At 37.6% G+C, this 18,775-nt stretch overlaps 1 protein-coding gene across 1 annotated transcript in view; it reads right to left on the bottom strand.

The window, feature by feature from the left end:
• Positions 1-18,775, bottom strand: part of LOC136886518 (tetratricopeptide repeat protein 28) — a 396,667-nt gene that overhangs the window by 66,959 nt on the left and 310,933 nt on the right. The window contains exon 14 of the mRNA XM_068230732.1: positions 8,784-9,018. Within this exon, the coding sequence (XP_068086833.1) occupies positions 8,784-9,018 (235 nt within the window). The remainder of the gene's footprint in view (positions 1-8,783; positions 9,019-18,775) is intronic.

Genomic DNA, 18,775 nt, shown 5'->3' on the forward strand with positions numbered 1-18,775 from the left:
CATGGCACTACAGCCCTTGAAGGGCCTTGGCCTACCAAGGGACCGCTGCTCAGCCCGAAGGCCTGCAGCTTACGAGGTGTTGTGTGGTCAGCACGACGAATCCTCTCGGCCGTTATTCTTGGCTTTCTAGACCGGGGCCGCTATCTCGCCGTCAGATAGCTCCTCAGTTCTAATCACATAGGCTGAGTGGACCTCGAACCAGCCCTCAGGTCCAGGTAAAAATCCCTGACCCGGCTGGGAACTGAACCCGGGGCCTCCGGGTGAAAGGCAGGCACGCTACCATCGTATTAAAGAAGTTTAGCATCGGTGTCATTTACACTCCGTATATCGTCCCACGGGAGTTGATAAGCATCATAATACAAGTTTATGTCCTTCATATTTCTGACAGTTATGTACTTAGGTACTTTGAGGGAACAGGATAAATATATAAGGTCGTGGGTCAAAATGGATGGTACAGGGATTACCTGGGTGTGAGTGTGTGCGATGAACGGTTAGTTGCAGGTTGTAGCGGGAGAATAGTCATGTTACAAGTAGTAAACAAATCTACTAATTGATTACTGTCATGGGTCGTAATAAGTAGGTTAGAGTTAAAGTCACCCATAATGATTATGTGTTCATAAATAGCCTGGAAGTCTAGTAAATACATTTTGAGTTCAGTCATATCTGTTACACCAGGCGGTTTGTATATGACAGAAATCACCACCTTTTGTCTTAATATTTACCTCAACAAACATGAATTCCAGCCGTGTTCATACACCCTGGGAAGATGTACATATCACTTGGCTCTTTAGGTCATTTCTACAGTAAATCGCTGTCCCGCCTCCACACCTTCCATCCGACCGATCGAGACGTATTACATCATATCGGTCGATATCAACCATGGAGGATGGAATGCTGGGAGTCAGCCAGGTTCCAGAAATGCAAAGTATATGTAAATTATTTTCCAGTAGTATTGCTTGAATTTCATTGTAAAGTGCCAGAAGAGAAAGAGCATTTATATGGCAACACTGCAGGCTGTGACAATGCTTGTTTCAACAGAGTACCTGAGTGCGGGAGGGAGGGATTATTAATACCATCACTGCCAAGGTCAGGTCCAGGTGCACAATAACTGTCTAGATGAATTTTGAGATTTCGATCAAGTGCAGTAATTATCAGATAACAATACATGCTATTTAAAAGAAGGAAACTCACTTCAACTTCCTGGAGAATAAGACAGCTAACAATTACTTGCAGGCATTTACACACACATTCACACATTTCTAAGAACACTATAATAACAACAATAATAATTACAAGAAACATAGTTGTTAACGTTTATCCCACTAAAACTTTAGATTTCAAATCCGCATTCATGGTAATGATCTTCTTAGTGCCGCCTGGAAGGAGAACTACGATACGACCATCTAGTGTCCACACATTTTTCATGCCGAATTGCTCCCATGCAGAATTAAAAATTTCGTTACGTGTCCTCGTCAGTGATTCAGTGATCAGGATTTTTGTGTCCTTGACCTTTCACTTAGCACCCCACGCGTTCACGTTCCCAGTAGCGAGCGAACTTCATGATAATCGGCCGCTTTCCTCCTGTTAGTACCCCAGCTGCTGTCCTCTGAGGCTTTCCAATTTGGTGGATTCTGTCGAACCCTTCCATGGGCACTTCCAACTCTAGATGTTTGGAGAACACGTCCTTCACTTTTCTCCAAACGTCTTCATTTGGCTCCTCAGTGACAAGCAGGCTTTGCCTCATCCAGTTTACGTTGAAGACTGTTTCATCCTTATCGTGAGCGAACCTAAATTCCATGAATTCCTAGGGAGTTACCAGCAGGGTTGGTTGTGCTGGAGGCATGGGAACCATCAACAAGTTCTAGGTGTGCCTCGAACCTGTTCATAGCCACTTCTAATTTGTCCAGTCTTTCATGTGCACCTTTGACCGACGCATTCTTCCAACGTACACTAGTTACCCCATACTTAACGGACTATATATGCTGTTATAAATGCAGTCATCACGGGATGAACACAGAGCACACTCACAGAGTCACCTCAAGTTGGATATCAGATGATTTAAACCCAAAATGGCAAGATCAGCATTCAAGAAAATGAAGGCTTTACTGTGTGATGACGCCGTAAACTGACACAGCACATGGTTAAATATTATGTTTGGTGAATTTTGCTTTATGGATTTGAAGCTTGGACCTTAACAATGACCACCATATAAAGGCTGGAAGCTCTAGAAATGTGGTTTCATAGACGAATGCTAAGGGTCTCCTGGATAGAGCACAAATATTGCAGAGAGCACACTCAAAAAGAGAACTACTGATCAACATCAAATGCAGGAGAATGGGGCATGTGTTATGTGCAGTATTACACCTCATTTTAAAGGGTACAAGTGAGGAGCAGGCAGAACATACAACTCTACCGCGTTGCTGAAGAACACTGCGCAAGGCACACAATTTGACTGAGTAGTTTAAGATATAGCAGTTTATTAATAATTCAATGTGTATCTTTACAATATTTTAGTTCTTTGGCTGAAGATGTGTTCCACATAGATAAGAAACATGTCCCTCTGATGCTGTTCTGAAAAGAATAAAAACTAAGTATTGTGAAGGTCAAGTTTAATCTCAAAATAACTTTGCAGAGGCATGATTTTAGCGTTTTAAGGATAAACGCAACAGAAAATATTTGAAGAGATTTTGCAATATCTTTATGAATCATATGTTTCTGGTTAAGAAAATAATGATCTTATTTCCGCGAATTAAAGAGAGAAGGTTGTTTTAAAGCAAAATTTACTTATTTCATGACAAACGCGATATTACAGCAAAATTTGTAGAGAATAACAAGCTTGAAATTTTGTTCCAAGATTATATGTATGAAAAGAACAGGACAGAAATACTTGTGATTCTGGAAAATCTCTTTAAGGTATGTCGCCAAAAAGTGAAAGGGTTTAGGGAGGGCCAGGCGTTTCCTAAAATTCAGCACAAATATTGGCGACTTTGACTCCAGGCTTCTTGCAAAACGATACGTTTTGAATGTTGTTTTTGGCGCGGCTGGTAATCCACCTCAGCCTGTCTCCTCATGGTTGACTGCACAAAGGGTTGCTGTATTTTGGCTTCCCGTTCAGGTAAAATGAATAGAGAGACCGCAGCCAGTAGCAAAGATGGGTGTTACAGTGCACAGCAGAGCTAAACAGTTTACGAGTCAAGGTTTATATTTTTTGGAAAGCAATATTTTAATGTGTAAATTTTGTGATGTTCGTATCGAGTGAAAGAAAAAAGATACTGTCTCAAAACATTGCTTTAAAAACAAGGAATATTTTGAATGTAAATTAAGGACTTCTACAGTGAAACGTCAGGCAACATTAGAATTCTCGTTAGATAAGGAAAAGAAAGCTAAGAGTGAAAAGACAGAATTTATTCACAAATCAAGTGTGGTGTTACTCAAAGCCAACATCCCGCTGGAGAAGGTAGAGGGCCCTGCAGTCCGAAAATGGTTTTGAATGTATCCACCAGGTATGTACCACACTGATAGTAAAACTAGGACTCCTAAGACTTCTTTCTGATACTGATTTTTCTTTTATTCTATTGCTTGGTTAGGATCTAGAAATGTTTCCACAGCCAACCAACTAACAAAACAATACATCCCACGTTGGGCAAACGAAATGCGAGCAAGCATAGAAGTTGGTTTAAAGCCTCCTGTTACATGCATACAAATTTAGATATCCTCCACTCATTTTTCAAACGATTGTCACTAAAATCTGTTCCCATGGTAAACTGGTTGGCAGAAATAGAAAATGCCAGATTTTGCAACCTGGTAAAATTCTAAGCAGCATTTGTTTATGAAAATTGTAAGTTTATGGCAGACGTTGTTTTGGAATTAGAAGGGTCTAATTATCCATATTCTCATTTGCTGGTTTGAAAAATAACAGAACTGAAGGATAGGATGAATGTAATTGCTTCTGGTCATGACAGTAAGATTATTGAGTGGCTCTCTTCTTGCAAAATGTTAGTATTTTAGTTGTAAACAAAACTGAAATTGAAAGTGTCCCAAGTGATGCTAACATGTTATTTGGACTTCTGAATTATTTCATCCATCTAACGTAATTCAATCAAACTATACAAACATTTTGGCAATACGTGAAAAAGCAATGTTAAAACAGTCTTATATTATTGCTGGGTATCTTGCTTTTAAAGAGATTCTGCTCAATCAAATGAAAAAAATCCCAATCAACAGGTTGAAATAATTCAGTCACTGCAAGCACACGCAAACTTTGCAAATGCTGTCCTAATGTCTATTTGGGTTCCCTGTTCATCCGCTGATGCAGAGAGAGACAAGTTATGTATTAGGATACTGGATGTTTATTAGTAACCATTCATGTAAATAATTCAGAACCACAATAATGAAACCTTTAATGATTAATTTTAGAATTTCGTTAAAGCGAAATAATCAGTATCCTTCTAGCAAAATTGTACAGAAATTAATGTGAAAAAATCATGCCTCGAAAACTGGTAATTCACTGATCTATTCTGAAATGTTCTTGACAAGACTGTCGAGCGTAATGATAAGAGCTGCTACGGTCATGTTGTGTTTAACTGGCGATGGACGAAAGCTATCACATAACATAAAATAAGAGGAAGAAGAAGAACCATTTAAAATGAATTAGGGAAAATGCATACTGGTAAGAGCGAATCTGATGGGCCGTTAGGCAGTGGTGTTGTGGTTGAAAGTAGGATGTCAAACAGCAGTGCCCACACCAAATGTGGAGTGGGTCTCGTCGCTGTGACTGTGGCAGCTGCTTCAAACAACACAAGACCCGAGGCAGTGTCTACTCGAGTTGATCCATTTGTATTTCTCTTCCGATGTTGTTTTTGTTGTTTCACGTTAGCCGTATTGTATACATAATACACCAAATAAATTAAATAAACCCAGGCATGCTGCTAAATTTACATAACACACAACCCAAGAAGTGCGACGAAAGTTAGTGATTACCCCTGGAGGCCTAACATCCATCCTCCAACCATTAGATTTGTGTGAGTTAGCTGTTGGCAGCCCTGAGGATGGTTTTCCGTGGTTTTCCATTTTGACCTGAAGAAAATGCTGGGGCTGTACCTTAATTAAGGCCATGGCCGCTTCCTTCCCACTCCTAGGCCTATTATTTAATACCAAGCCAAGCAACAATCAAGCACAAGTAATTTTTCAGTTCTTTAATAAAAGCACTTCTGATATAAAGGCGCCCAAGATGATGGCAAAATCCCTTCTTATTTGGTTTCCAGTATGTGTAGCAAGTCTTCTACCATATTAGACCTACTTGACTTGTGTTGTTCTCGAGAATGTGCAAGTATCGATTAAAGTTCTCAAATGAATTATATTTGTTATGCCCATCACTAATCACAAGCCACAAATTGGAAAAAAAAAAAGATTACTCAAGAACTTTTGGTTTATTTAGCACATTGAGACTCTGCCAGTAGAGGTGGGAAATGGGAGATTTTACAAGGACATTTTTAACATAAAAATCCCCGTCTTCAATTTGGGCCTCGCATTATATGCAAGGTGCAGAATCTTTTCAGATCACAAATTTACTACGATAGATCAGGATTTACAAATTTTAAAAATAATTGAAAAAGGTAAGCTCATGACAGAATACGACAAGTTATACATCTTCTTAGATCAACAGTTTAACAAAGACAAGAACTTAAATGACGTAATTGATAACAAAAGTCCTCTTTATGAACAGATTCCAATTCTATTATAAAAACCATTCCTTCTGAATAATTTTTGTAAAATATTTAGCACCAAATCAGCAAACACGCCCACCAATCCAACACACACATCACCCCCCTCCCCTCCTCCCACTGCCAACAACTCCTCCTCACGCGCAGCGAATGGGCTCAAGCTCAACCCCCTCCACCAAGACTTCACGTGTAGTAAGAGCTCGGCGACTGCCAGTTGCTCTAAAACTCTCAACGTAAACTAACATCTCAGCGGTCAAAGGGATACGTAACTAAGGTTAAGTTATGAGTAGGTTCCCACCTTCCAATACTTATCAATTTCTATATAATAGGCTTATTAATTACATAATATAAACCATATAATCTCTAGTACATGTTTCGTTCCGATTATGGAACATCTTCAGCTAAAATTTGATAAAATGGCAAGACAATTAAAATACATTGATGTTATGATGATACAAAAGCTAAAAGATATGATAAAATGGCTCGAAGATTAAAACATATGATAATGATGATGAGATAAAGTTCATTCATGTTGGTTAAAAATTCAACAAGTCAGTGTTCAAATGACGAATTAAAAACGGCGATAAGGTTCTTCTTCATGTTGGAGACATGTACATTTTGTTGATCTTGAAGATAAATTGAAGAAATACAAGATTTTCTTGTATGTATTTATCGGGGGAACTCTTGATAAAATAACCGTAGTTGAAGTTGAGTTTTGGTAGGATTATTGAAATGAGTCTGAAACGAGAAAAGACTCATTTCAATAATCCTACCAAAACTCAACTTCAACTACGGTTATTTTATCAAGAGTTCCCCCGATAAATACATACAAGAAAATCTTGTATTTCTTCAATTTATCTTCAAGATCAACAAAATGTACATGTCTCCAACATGAAGAAGAACCTTATCGCCGTTTTTAATTCGTCATTTGAACACTGACTTGTTGAATTTTTAACCAACATGAATGAACTTTATCTCATCATCATTATCATATGTTTTAATCTTCGAGCCATTTTATCATATCTTTTAGCTTTTGTATCATCATAACATCAATGTATTTTAATTGTCTTGCCATTTTATCAAATTTTAGCTGAAGATGTTCCATAATCGGAACGAAACATGTACTAGAGATTATATGGTTTATATTATGTAATTAATAAGCCTATTATATAGAAATTGATAAGTATTGGAAGGTGGGAACCTACTCATAACTTAACCTTAGTTGTGCTGAGCCAATACGGAATAAACATGAGATTTATAAGCTGCAAAGGGATACGTGTCAACACTCTTCATTTAACTTCCACTATTCAGCCCCTTAATTCCAATTACAGTTATTAATTAAATTTTCAAATTAACTCTAATTACAGAATTCATCATACATTGGACTAACCACCGAATGACAACAGTGTTCCTTTCCAACTAATACGCTCACCTCAACACGCCCAACAGCAAAGAGCCACACCTATCACAAACTCTTACCACATCAAAGAAGATGGTCTAATGACGTCTACACGGACTTCAATATAGTCTACGGCACCAACATTTCCAACTAATATTATCTCAAAAGGAACCAGGCCCTATGAAAATTCTTCAAAATTTATAAGAAAATAAATGAAAATCAATATTTATTAACTTCAAGAACCAACGACCATTACCATTGCTCAACTTTCCATAAGTTTTTAACAACACGCAATCTGACAACTAAATGGAATGTGTTTTCTGATTTTTATCTTTATTGTAATATCTTTTAATATGTCATAATCCTCAAATAATTGTCATGTTTTAGACTCCAATATTATCACAACTATTGTTAAGTAACAGCATTCATAAGTTATTTCCAATCGGGTACCCGATCTATTCCTAAGGTGAAAAATATGGCTGATGATGCCTACTATTGATAGGCGAAACATGTACCATCTAATATATTAATTTCATATTAACAATTCTGATAAGGACAACGTTCTAATTTTTAAGATTGTATTGTATTGAATAGGTGGATGAATAATAAAACATACAAGTGTTGTTTAATACAAATATTTTCAATACGGACCCAAAAATGAATTTTATCACATGTAATAAGTGGTATGTTCCGAGCTGTCAGCGGAAAGATGGCGTGGAATGACATTAGTAGACGAATAAGTTTGAGTGGTGTTTATAAAAGTAGGAAATATCACAATATTAAGATAAAGTTGGAATTCAAGAGGACAAACTGGGGCAAATATTAATTTATAGGAAGGGGAGTTAGGGATTGGAATAACTTGCCAAGGGAGATGTTCAATAAATTTCCGATTTCTTTGAAATCATTTAAGAAAAGGCTAGGAAAGCAACATATAGGGAATCTGCCACCTGGGCGACTGCCCTAAATGCAGATCAGTATTGACTGATTGATTGATTGATAATAATTTAAAGAATGTTGCACAAACTAATCCTGACAATATATGCAGCACTTAGCACAGTACTGTAAATTTATTTCGCCATCAAGTCAGTGGACGGTAATAACAAATTTTAATATTGTCAACATTACTTTGTGCAACATTCTTTTAATTGTTCAGTCTCCACTCATCCATGTGTTTTAATTATTAAAGATCCTAATTTTAAATAAAACAAAAGAATTTAACATAAGTGAAATATGAATTCTTCATTCTTGGTCAACTATGAAGTTTTATGGCTGATGATGGCTCAAGGAGCCAAAACATGTAACATAGTATAAAAGATTATTAAATTATATATGTACTGAACAGGTGAAAAAAAATGAAATGGCGTATGGCTTTTAGTGCCGGGAGTGTCCGAGGACAAGTTCGGCTCGCCAGATGCAGGTCTTTTGATTTGACACCCGTAGGTGACCTGCGCGTCATGATGAGGATGAAATGATGATGAAGACGACACATACACCCAGCCCCCGTGCCAGGGAAATTAACCAGTTAAGGTTAAAATTTCCGACCCTGCCGGGAATCGAACCCGGGACCCCTGTGGCCAAAGGCCAGCACGCTAACCATTTAGCCATGAAGCTGGACACTGAACAGGTGAGCACATACATTTAATAATTAAGGAGGGGCAAACCTTTGGTAGGGACAATGAACCAAGAGTAGAGATATCCTGCAGCCAAGCTGTAGTAGAGTACAGACGCCTTCTGGCGGTTCACGATCTCCATGAGCTGTTCCACCGACATGGGAGTGTTGTCTTCCACTCGACCCGTGCCGGCGCGTTCCAACAGAAGATCCACGAAGGCTCGAGTGCGCCCTCGCTCGGCCACCAGCAGCGCCTCTTCTTGACGACCAAGACCGACCAATACCCTCTGTAAGCAAGCATCATGTTCCCAGGTCACCACACACTACTGTACTCTTCCGATACATTACAGGGGAGGGAAGAAAACATCCTTTAGTCCAGTTTCCTGATACAGCAAGACAAAATTATAGCCTTACAAATTTTATTGTGATCCATACCGTACTGACAGATATCAGTTGAAAATACTTTCTTTTATCAACAGGTTATTTGCCCAGTTACAGGTGATTCAATAAGACATAACAAATATACCTTAAATAAATAACTAACACTAATTTCCTAAAATAATAACCAAGTTCCAACTAAACCTAGAAGCAAGCAATCAACTCCTTAAATAATTGACATGATTAAACTATATCTAGTGACACACTACATACACACATTTACCTATTTTACAGGGAGTATCGGTACCTTGCATTAATGAAGTCATTAGGGCAGGTCTAATTTTAGACGGGGGTGACTGAAAAAGATCCACAGATTCACCCACCTTATTCAGTGATCTTCATGCCCTCAGAAGCCATGAGTTAGCCCGAGACACAGTTCTCACTTTAGGTAGATGAAAAATATACCTTTCCCTAGTATTGTGACGAGGAACATGTAATGAAATCAACTCCAATAATATTGAGAAAACCACTCTATTCGTTAGACACTTACAAAGAAAGAGGGCATTCAATCAATCAATCAATCAATACTGATCTGCATTTAGGGCAGTCGCCCAGGTGGCAGATTCCCTATTTGTTGTTTTCCTAGCCTTTTCCTAAATGATTTCAAAGAAATTGGAAATTTATTGAACATCTCTCTTGGTAAGTTATTCCAATCCCTGACTCCCCTTCCTATAAATGAATATTTGCCCCAGTTTGTCCTCTTGAATTCCAACTTTATCTTCATATTGTGATCTTTCCTACTTTTATAAACGCCATTCAAACTTATTCGTCTACTAATGTCATTCCACGCCATCTCTCCGCTGACAGCCCGGAACATACCACTTAGTCGAGCAGCTCTTCTTCTTTCTCTCAATTCTTCCCAACCCAAACATTGCAACATTTTTGTAACGCTACTCTTTTGTCGGAAATCGCCCAGAACAAATCGAGCTGCTTTTCTTTGGATTTTCTCCAGTTCTTGAATCAGGTAATCCTGGTGAGGGTCCCATACACTGGAACCATACTCTAGTTGGGGTCTTACCAGAGACTTATATGCCCTCTCCTTTACATCCTTACTACAACCCCTGAACACCCTCATAACCATGTGCAGAGATCTGTACCCTTTATTTACAATCCCATTTATGTGATTACCCCAATGAAGATCTTTCCTTATATTAACACCTAGATACTTACAATGATCCCCAAAAGGAACTTTCACCCCATCAATGCAGTAATTAAAACTGAGAGGACTTTTCCTACTTGTAAAACTCACAACCTGACTTTTAACCCCGTTTATCAACATACCATTGCCTGCTGTCCATCTCACAACATTTTCGAGGTCACATTGCAGTTGCTCACAATCTTGTAACTTATTTATCACTCTATAGAGAATAACATCATCCGCAAAAAGCCTTACCTCCGATTCCACTCCTTTACTCATATCATTTATATATATAAGAAAACATAAAGGTCCGATAATACTGCCTTGAGGAATTCCCCTCTTAATTATTACAGGGTCAGATAAAGCTTCACCTACTCTAATTCTCTGAGATCTATTTTCTAGAAATATAGCAACCCATTCAGTCACTCTTTTGTCTAGTCCAATTGCACTCATTTTTGCCAGTAGTCTCCCATGATCCACCCTATCAAATGCTTTAGACAGGTCAATCGCGATACAGTCCATTTGACCTCCTGAATCCAAGATATCTGCTATATCTTGCTGGAATCCTACAAGTTGAGCTTCAGTGGAATAACCTTTCCTAAAACCGAATTGCCTTCTATCGAACCAGTTATTAATTTCACAAACATGTCTAATATAATCAGAAAGAATGCCTTCCCAAAGCTTACATACAATGCATGTCAAACTTACTGGCCTGTAATTTTCAGCTTTATGTCTATCACCCTTTCCTTTATACACAGGGGCAACTATAGCAACTCTCCATTCATCTGGTATAGCTCCTCTGACCAAACAATAATCAAATAAGTACTTCAGATATGGTACTATATCCCAACCCATTGTCTTTAGTATATCCCCAGAAATCTGATCAATTCCAGTCGCTTTTCTAGTTTTTAACTTTTGTATCTTATTGTAAATGTCATTGTTATCATATGTAAATTTTATTACTTCTTTGGCCTTAGTCTCCTCCTCTATCTCGACATTATCCTTGTAACCAACAATCTTTACATACTGCTGACTGAATACTTCTGCCTTTTGAAGATCCTCACATACACACTCCCCTTGTTCATTAATTATTCCTGGAATGTCCTTCTTGGAACCTGTTTCTGCCTTAAAATACCTATACATACCCTTCCATTTTTCACTAAAATTTGTATGACTGCCAATTATGCTTGCCATCATATTATCCTTAGCTGCCTTCTTTGCTAGATTCAATTTTCTAGTAAGTTCCTTCAATTTCTCCTTACTTCCACAGCCATTTCTAACTCTATTTCTTTCCAGTCTGCACCTCCTTCTTAGTCTCTTTATTTCTCTATTATAATAAGGTGGGTCTTTACCATTCCTTACCACCCTTAATGGTACAAACCTGTTTTCGCATTCCTCAACAATTTCTTTAAACCCATCCCAGAGTCTGTTTACATTTATATTTACCGTTTTCCACCGATCATAGCTACTTTTTAGAAACTGCCTCATGCCTGCTTTATCAGCCATGTGGTACTGCCTAACAGTCCTACTTTTAAGACCTTCCTTTCTATCACATTTATTTTTAACTACCACAAAAACAGCTTCATGATCACTAATACCATCTATTACTTCAGTTTCCCTATAGAGCTCATCTGGTTTTATCAGCACGACATCCAGGATATTTTTCCCTCTGGTTGGTTCCATCACTTTCTGAATCAGCTGTCCTTCCCATATTAACTTATTTGCCATTTGTTGGTCATGCTTTCTGTCGTTCGCATTTCCTTCCCAATTGACATCTGGCAAATTCAGATCTCCCGCTACAATCACATTTCTTTCCATGTCGTTTCCCACATAGCTGACTATCCTATCAAATAATTCTGAATCCACGTCAGTGCTGCCCTTTCCCGATCTGTACACTCCAAATATATCAAGTTGCCTATTATCTTTAGAAATGAGCCTTACACCTAGAATTTCATGAGTCTCATCTTTAACTTTTTCGTAGCTTACAAATTCTTCTTTCACCAGAATGAACACTCCGCCTCCCACCCTTCCTATCCTATCTCTACGATACACACTCCAGTGCCGTGAGAAAATTTCTGTATCCATTATATCATTTCTCAGCCATGATTCAACTCCTATTACAATATCTGGTGAATATATATCTATTAAATTACTTAATTCTATTCCTTTCCTTACAATACTTCTACAGTTCAACACTAACAATTTTATGTCATCCCTACTTGATTTCCAGTTCCCTGTTCCCTTATCACCGCTCCCTAGGCCATCCCGTTTCCCTGAATGTACCTCCCTATTACCCTTCCAAACAAATTTCCTAACTTATACGTACCACTGCGGTTTAAATGAAGGCCATCTGAGCGCAGATCCCTATCTCCTAACCATCCATTTGGATCTAGAAATTTCACTCCCAGTTTCCCACATACCCACTCCATAGTCTCATTTAAATCCCCAATCACCCTCCAGTCAGTATCCCTTCTACACAGTATTCCACTAATAACAATCTCCGCTTTCTTAAACTTCACCCGTGCTGCATTTACCAGATCCCACACATCTCCAACTATGTTGGTACTTATATCAGCTTGCCTTACGTTGTTGGTACCAACGTGAAACACTACCACCTTCTCCTTCCCCTCCTCTCTCTCTTCTACTTTCCTCAACATCTGCCTCAACCTAATTCCTGGATAACACTCTACCCTGGTACCCTTTCCTCCACACACTTTCCCCACGTGTCTAACGATGGAATCTCCCATGACCAGAGCCTCAACCCTACCCACCTCGTTTGATCCCCTCCCCTCCTGGTCAGCCCTATCTTTCCTGATAACTGCAGAAGCTACTTCCTCCTCCCTTTTCTCCTTCCCATGACCCTGTTCCACCTGTCTTTTCCTATCACCTACTCTACATTTTCCTTTCCTACCTTTTCCCTTCCTCCTACTCCCACACATCTCAGCAACAGTTCCCTGTCCCTCATCTTCCCTCTGTTGTTCTACCTGGAGTGACTCGTACCGATTTTGCACAGACACCTGTCCTGAATTCTGATCATGAATAGAGCTCTTAGCCTGCAATCTCCTTCCCCTTAGAACATTAGACCACCTGTCTTCTACAACTCCTCCCTTTCCTTCCCCTCCCTCTTGTACACCTACTGTAACCTGTACGTTGTTTGAGGGAGTCCTATCTTCCTTCCTGTCTTCTGTGAGAATCCTAATTATCTCCCTCAAACTTTCCAACTCCTCCCTCATACCCCTCAATGCCTCGCCACACCCACAGAAACTACACTCGCGCTCCTTAGCCATTCTTTACGGGGGGGGGAAATGAAATTAAAAATAAAATAACTTATTTGCAAAAAATAAATGAATGGAGGGATATATTGTCTGGGATAGTACACAACAATAAGGTAATTAATATACGACTACACTACAATACTACTTAGTCGTGCTCTATTTTTTTTATCCTACAACCCCTGACAGGATAAAAACTGCTGTTAATTACTGAATATCGAAAGTAATAGCCTACACAAGAACTACACAATTCCAAACTGCAATTAAGCCTATTCTAATTACAACAACAGTATTTTAGTACGAGTTTCTACGGATACCTCTACTACACCAGTACTACACAAATATTTTACAATAATAAAATAATCACACTAAATTCTAATAGGATATTACTCGTATACTACTGTACAGTACACTACAGTAATGTTAAACTACTTTCAGACGTATCCTAATTACGGAACCGTACCGTATGTCACTAAACTAAGCACAACAGAAATGAAATTTGCAAGAACTACTGTACTCAAAGATTACCAACGAAGCTAAATGCTTAGACAAATTATTATTAGTATTACGGTCTAATAGATACACACGAAAAATAACACATGAATATAGCAGGCAAGATACGGCACTATCTAAATGTACTGTATCTATACTACAATGTATCTACACTACACTACACTGCGTTTGGTTAAATGCTTAAGTATCGAAAAGATTGCCGTACACGAAGAAAAACACGAATATAACTGGCAAGATACTATCTAATATATTATACCTTATCTTCACTACAATTCTACTGAAATGTGGTTATGTGATTATTACAGCTGGTGGATTACTATTATTTTCCCTACTCCACGGGACGGGGACGGAGAATAAAAGTGTCCTTAATTAGGCCTACTGAAAAATACGAGGTTGTCTACAGTAATTTCTCAAATATTTCTATCAAAACTACTACTACTACTCCAGGGACTTGAACTGCAATTACTGGGATATATGAACTTTATTAGTATTAGCTAACCGCTCATAAATACTGAAAGATCGAGGGAGCGAAATATAAATTACGGATACTTTAACTACCTACTTAGAAGTACCAATGAATGGAATACAAGATCAGCTGATTTTTATTGATATTTACTTGACTACACTACACCCTTTGTTCACAACTTAGCCAACAATGCAATATTTGAATATGAGGACCGACAATAATCAATAACAATACGACTGTTAACTACACCGTGTAATCTCTTTAACTTCTTTTTAAATGGAGGTTTACAGGCGTATCGTGGTTTTTTTTTTAATGTAGTAAATTTTTACCTTCGCGATAGTTTGAACGGATATCTATACGAAATACCGGAGAAGTTGCTGCAGAAGTTACGGTACTATTCCTTATGATAACCTACCTTTGTAAGTATAACCAAAGAACCTACAGATATTTACAAATATTTTTAAAGTTAATATTATTACCTAAAGTATTTCCTAAACCTAAAATCGAAACAAGGTACACCTAGCTAGCCTACTTAACCTAGAAAACGTAATTTACTGAAGACCAACTGAATTACTTGTTACAAAATTTAAATAAATGTCACTACTCCCAATTTCTACCAACAAGCACTAAACACCACTATATAAACAGCACTAAATGAATCAGATATACACAAAATTTAGCTATTTCAATAGGTTTTCACTACTTTATCACTACAATAATGCAAGAGCTCTCTCAACAGCCAACCGTTCTCAAGCGCATCCAACAATTGGCACATCTGCAGCGCAAGTGCAATGTCCTCATACTCATAGTCTCGCAAAAAGACTTGTAATCGGACGAAGAGAGAGGAGTAGCTGATCCACTTCGTGAACCTTATTTAGACTCTTTCCAGGTTTTGTATTAAATACTGTTGAGAAGGTGGCCACACCTTGCAACAGTATTCTAACGATGGCCTGATTAGAGTGCAAAACAAAGTTCCAGGAGAAACAAATTCAGCACAGTTTCTTTTTCTAGAAATCTTGTCTAAATGTTTCCCAAAGGAAACCATAATGGTTTCAAAGTGTCACACCAAGATTATTTATTTCATTCACATGAGCTGTATAAATGGTAAGGATATAATTTACTGGTTCCACCTTACGTGAAAATGTAATTGCATTGCATTTTGAGGTATTGAAACCCAGCAGCCGCTTTTTACACCAGTTACTTTCAGTCCAACTCACTATTTATCACCTTCAATATCTTTAGATCGTTAGTTAAGGTCAACCTAATCACTACTCGCATTACTCGTGATGATGGTACAGAACAATCACTCTCCTATAAACAAAAAGTCACGTATAACATATGAACCTTCAATAGTATCCTTAAAATTAATATCTCTTGAAAAAAGTGTAATGTCATGTTAAAATTATGTACATTCAAATAATTGACTCTTCTTGGGAATTCTTAATATTAATGTCATGTTTAAACTACATAGAAATTTGGTGATGAGTGCATAAATGCTCTGTGGCATTATAAGTACTCATTAGATCAATGAACATAAAGGTAGTGTGCATTTTCATGTGGTTTGAAATTAAAGAAGGTGTCGTTCAATGGAATCCTTGCCACCTCTTGATGAAGACAAAACACTGTGCATCGATGATTGAAGTGAAAATTGCTGCAACACATGAATTCTGCATTCCAAAAACAAGTCCTTCCTTCAGGGAGCATTCTTTCTGATATTAGACATGTTTGTGAAATTAATAACTGGTTAGAAAGAAGGCAGTTTGGGTTTAGGAAATGTTATTCCACTGAAGCTCAACTTGTAGGATTCCAGCAAGATATAGCAGATATCTTCGATTCTGGAGGTCAAATGGACTGTATCGCGATTGACCTGTCTAAAGCATTTGATAGGGTGGATCATGGGAGAGTACAGGCAAAAATGAGTGCAATTGGACTTGACAAAGGAGTGACTGAATGGGTTGCTATATTTCTAGAAAATAGATCTCAAGAATTAGAGTAGGTGAGACCCTGTAATAATTAAGAGGGGAATTCCTCAAGGCAGTATTATTGGACCTTTATGTTTTCTTATATATATCAATAATATGTGTAAAGAAGTGGAATCAGAGATGCAGACTGCAGATGATGTCATTTTGTGCAGAGTAATAAATAAGTTACAACAATGTGAGCAACTGCAAAATGACCTCGATAATGTTGTGAGATGGACAGCAGGCAATGGCATGATGATAAACGGGGTTAAAAGTCAGGTTGTGAGTTTCAAAAATAGGAAAAGCCCTCTCAGTTTTAATTACTGCATTGATGGGGTGAAAGTTCCTTTTGGGGATCATTGTAAGTATCTAGGTGTTAATATAAGGAAAGATCTTCATTGGGGTAATCACATAAATGGGATTGTAAATAAAGGGTACAGATCTCTGCACATGGTTATGAGGGTGTTTAGGGGTTGTAGTAAGGATGTAAAGCAGAGGGCATATAAGTCTCTGGTAAGACCCCAATTAGAGTATGGTTCCAGTGTATGGGACCCTCACCAGGATTACTTGATTCAAGAACTGGAAAAAATCCAAAGAAAAGCAGCTGATTTGTTCTGGGTGATTTTCGACAAAAGAGTAGCGTTATTAATAATCTTGACTATGATGATCAGGATTGGATCCGTATCGACTTAGTAACAGTAAATATGTTGGAAGATGGTCCGCCTAGTCAATACTATTTATTTATTTACCTTTCACCTTAACATCTAGTACATGTTTCGAGAATATTATGCATTCTCTTCCTCAGCTAGTGGATTAAAATTCAGTATACAATAAGACCTGACTAAAATAGGGGGGGGCCCCCATTAAAAATTCAAAACAATGAGTATTACAATGTAACACTTAAAAATTTGGATGGTACAAACATAGAATTAAAATCCCATTTTGTCAAGTACAAATTAAAAACACAATATAGTAATGTCTAATTAAATACAACGTCTTGTGATGATATGAATTCACAGTATCCGTGAAGTTGCCTTGCATAGTTCAAAAAAGTTGAGTTAAGAATGAATGAAATTGCATTAAAACGTGATGTCCTGCCGATATCCACCGTTAATGGGTGTTAAAATGATGTCTATTTAAATTAAAATATTGGACACAACGTCGTATAATGATGTGAATTTACGGTGTCCTTGGAATTGTAATACTATCTTGCGAAGTTCAATTGGATTTGTACAAGATTAAATGAAGTTGTGTTAAAACTTGGAGTCCTGCCATTATCTTCGGTTGATAGATGTATTATGCAGCCAGGTTGAAAATAGGTTAAAATGGTCTATAAAAAGGAAATGAAATAGAAATTAACAAAAGGCTCCGACATGAACAAATGAGAATACAACGGGGTAAAAATATTAAACCTTACCAGTGTGATGATGTAAATATTACGTGTGGCATGCAAGTGTTGGATAGATGTTGAGGCACCTGATGTTGTATGGCAACTGGTTATGGAATTACATTGGGTTGTGTTACAAAAGAGTAGCGTTACAAAAATGTTGGAAAAGTTTGGGCTGAGAAGACTTAGGAGAAAGGAGATGAGCTGATTGACTAAGTAATATGTGCAAGAAATCAGCTCATTTCCCAAATCAAATGCTATTTACAATGAACCAATAACAGTAAATTTCCACCTTTTTGATACTTATATTTGCATTAAGCAAATCAATCATATACAGTTCATGTTTCATTGCATTTGGAACATCTTCAGCTGTATTACAACGCTTAGGTGAAAGTACAAAGTATTTATCTTCTTAAGAACATATTAATAAGATGTTTCACTTAAAATCTATGTGAATTTAAACACTGATATAAATGTGGATGGTTGAACGGGAGGGGAATGGATTTACTTATTTTAGTCTATTTTAAAACTATATTCAGTGGAACAGTTGTTATAAAAAAATGTTTCTGCTTCCAGTATGATATATGATATTCCGCTTGTCTACTAATAAAACGGCTTAGAATTTTGTTTGTCACTGTTCTATATTTTACAAGGATGTTCTCTTAATTCAGGATCCCTGAAGCTGATTGCTGTATTACTATTATTAAAAGAGCTTCCCTGAAAACTGAAATGAAATAAAATGGGGGATTGCTTTTAAAGAGTGTTGTACCTCTGCACAAGGACACCTAGAGTTGTTCACATCATCTACTGTGTCCTTGGAGCAGCCTTCCATCTTGTGAAGTAACGAAGTGTGGTGTGTTCCAAAGCTT

Source organism: Anabrus simplex, chromosome X, assembly GCF_040414725.1.
Source record: "Anabrus simplex isolate iqAnaSimp1 chromosome X, ASM4041472v1, whole genome shotgun sequence".
Taxonomy (NCBI): Eukaryota; Metazoa; Arthropoda; class Insecta; order Orthoptera; family Tettigoniidae; genus Anabrus; species Anabrus simplex.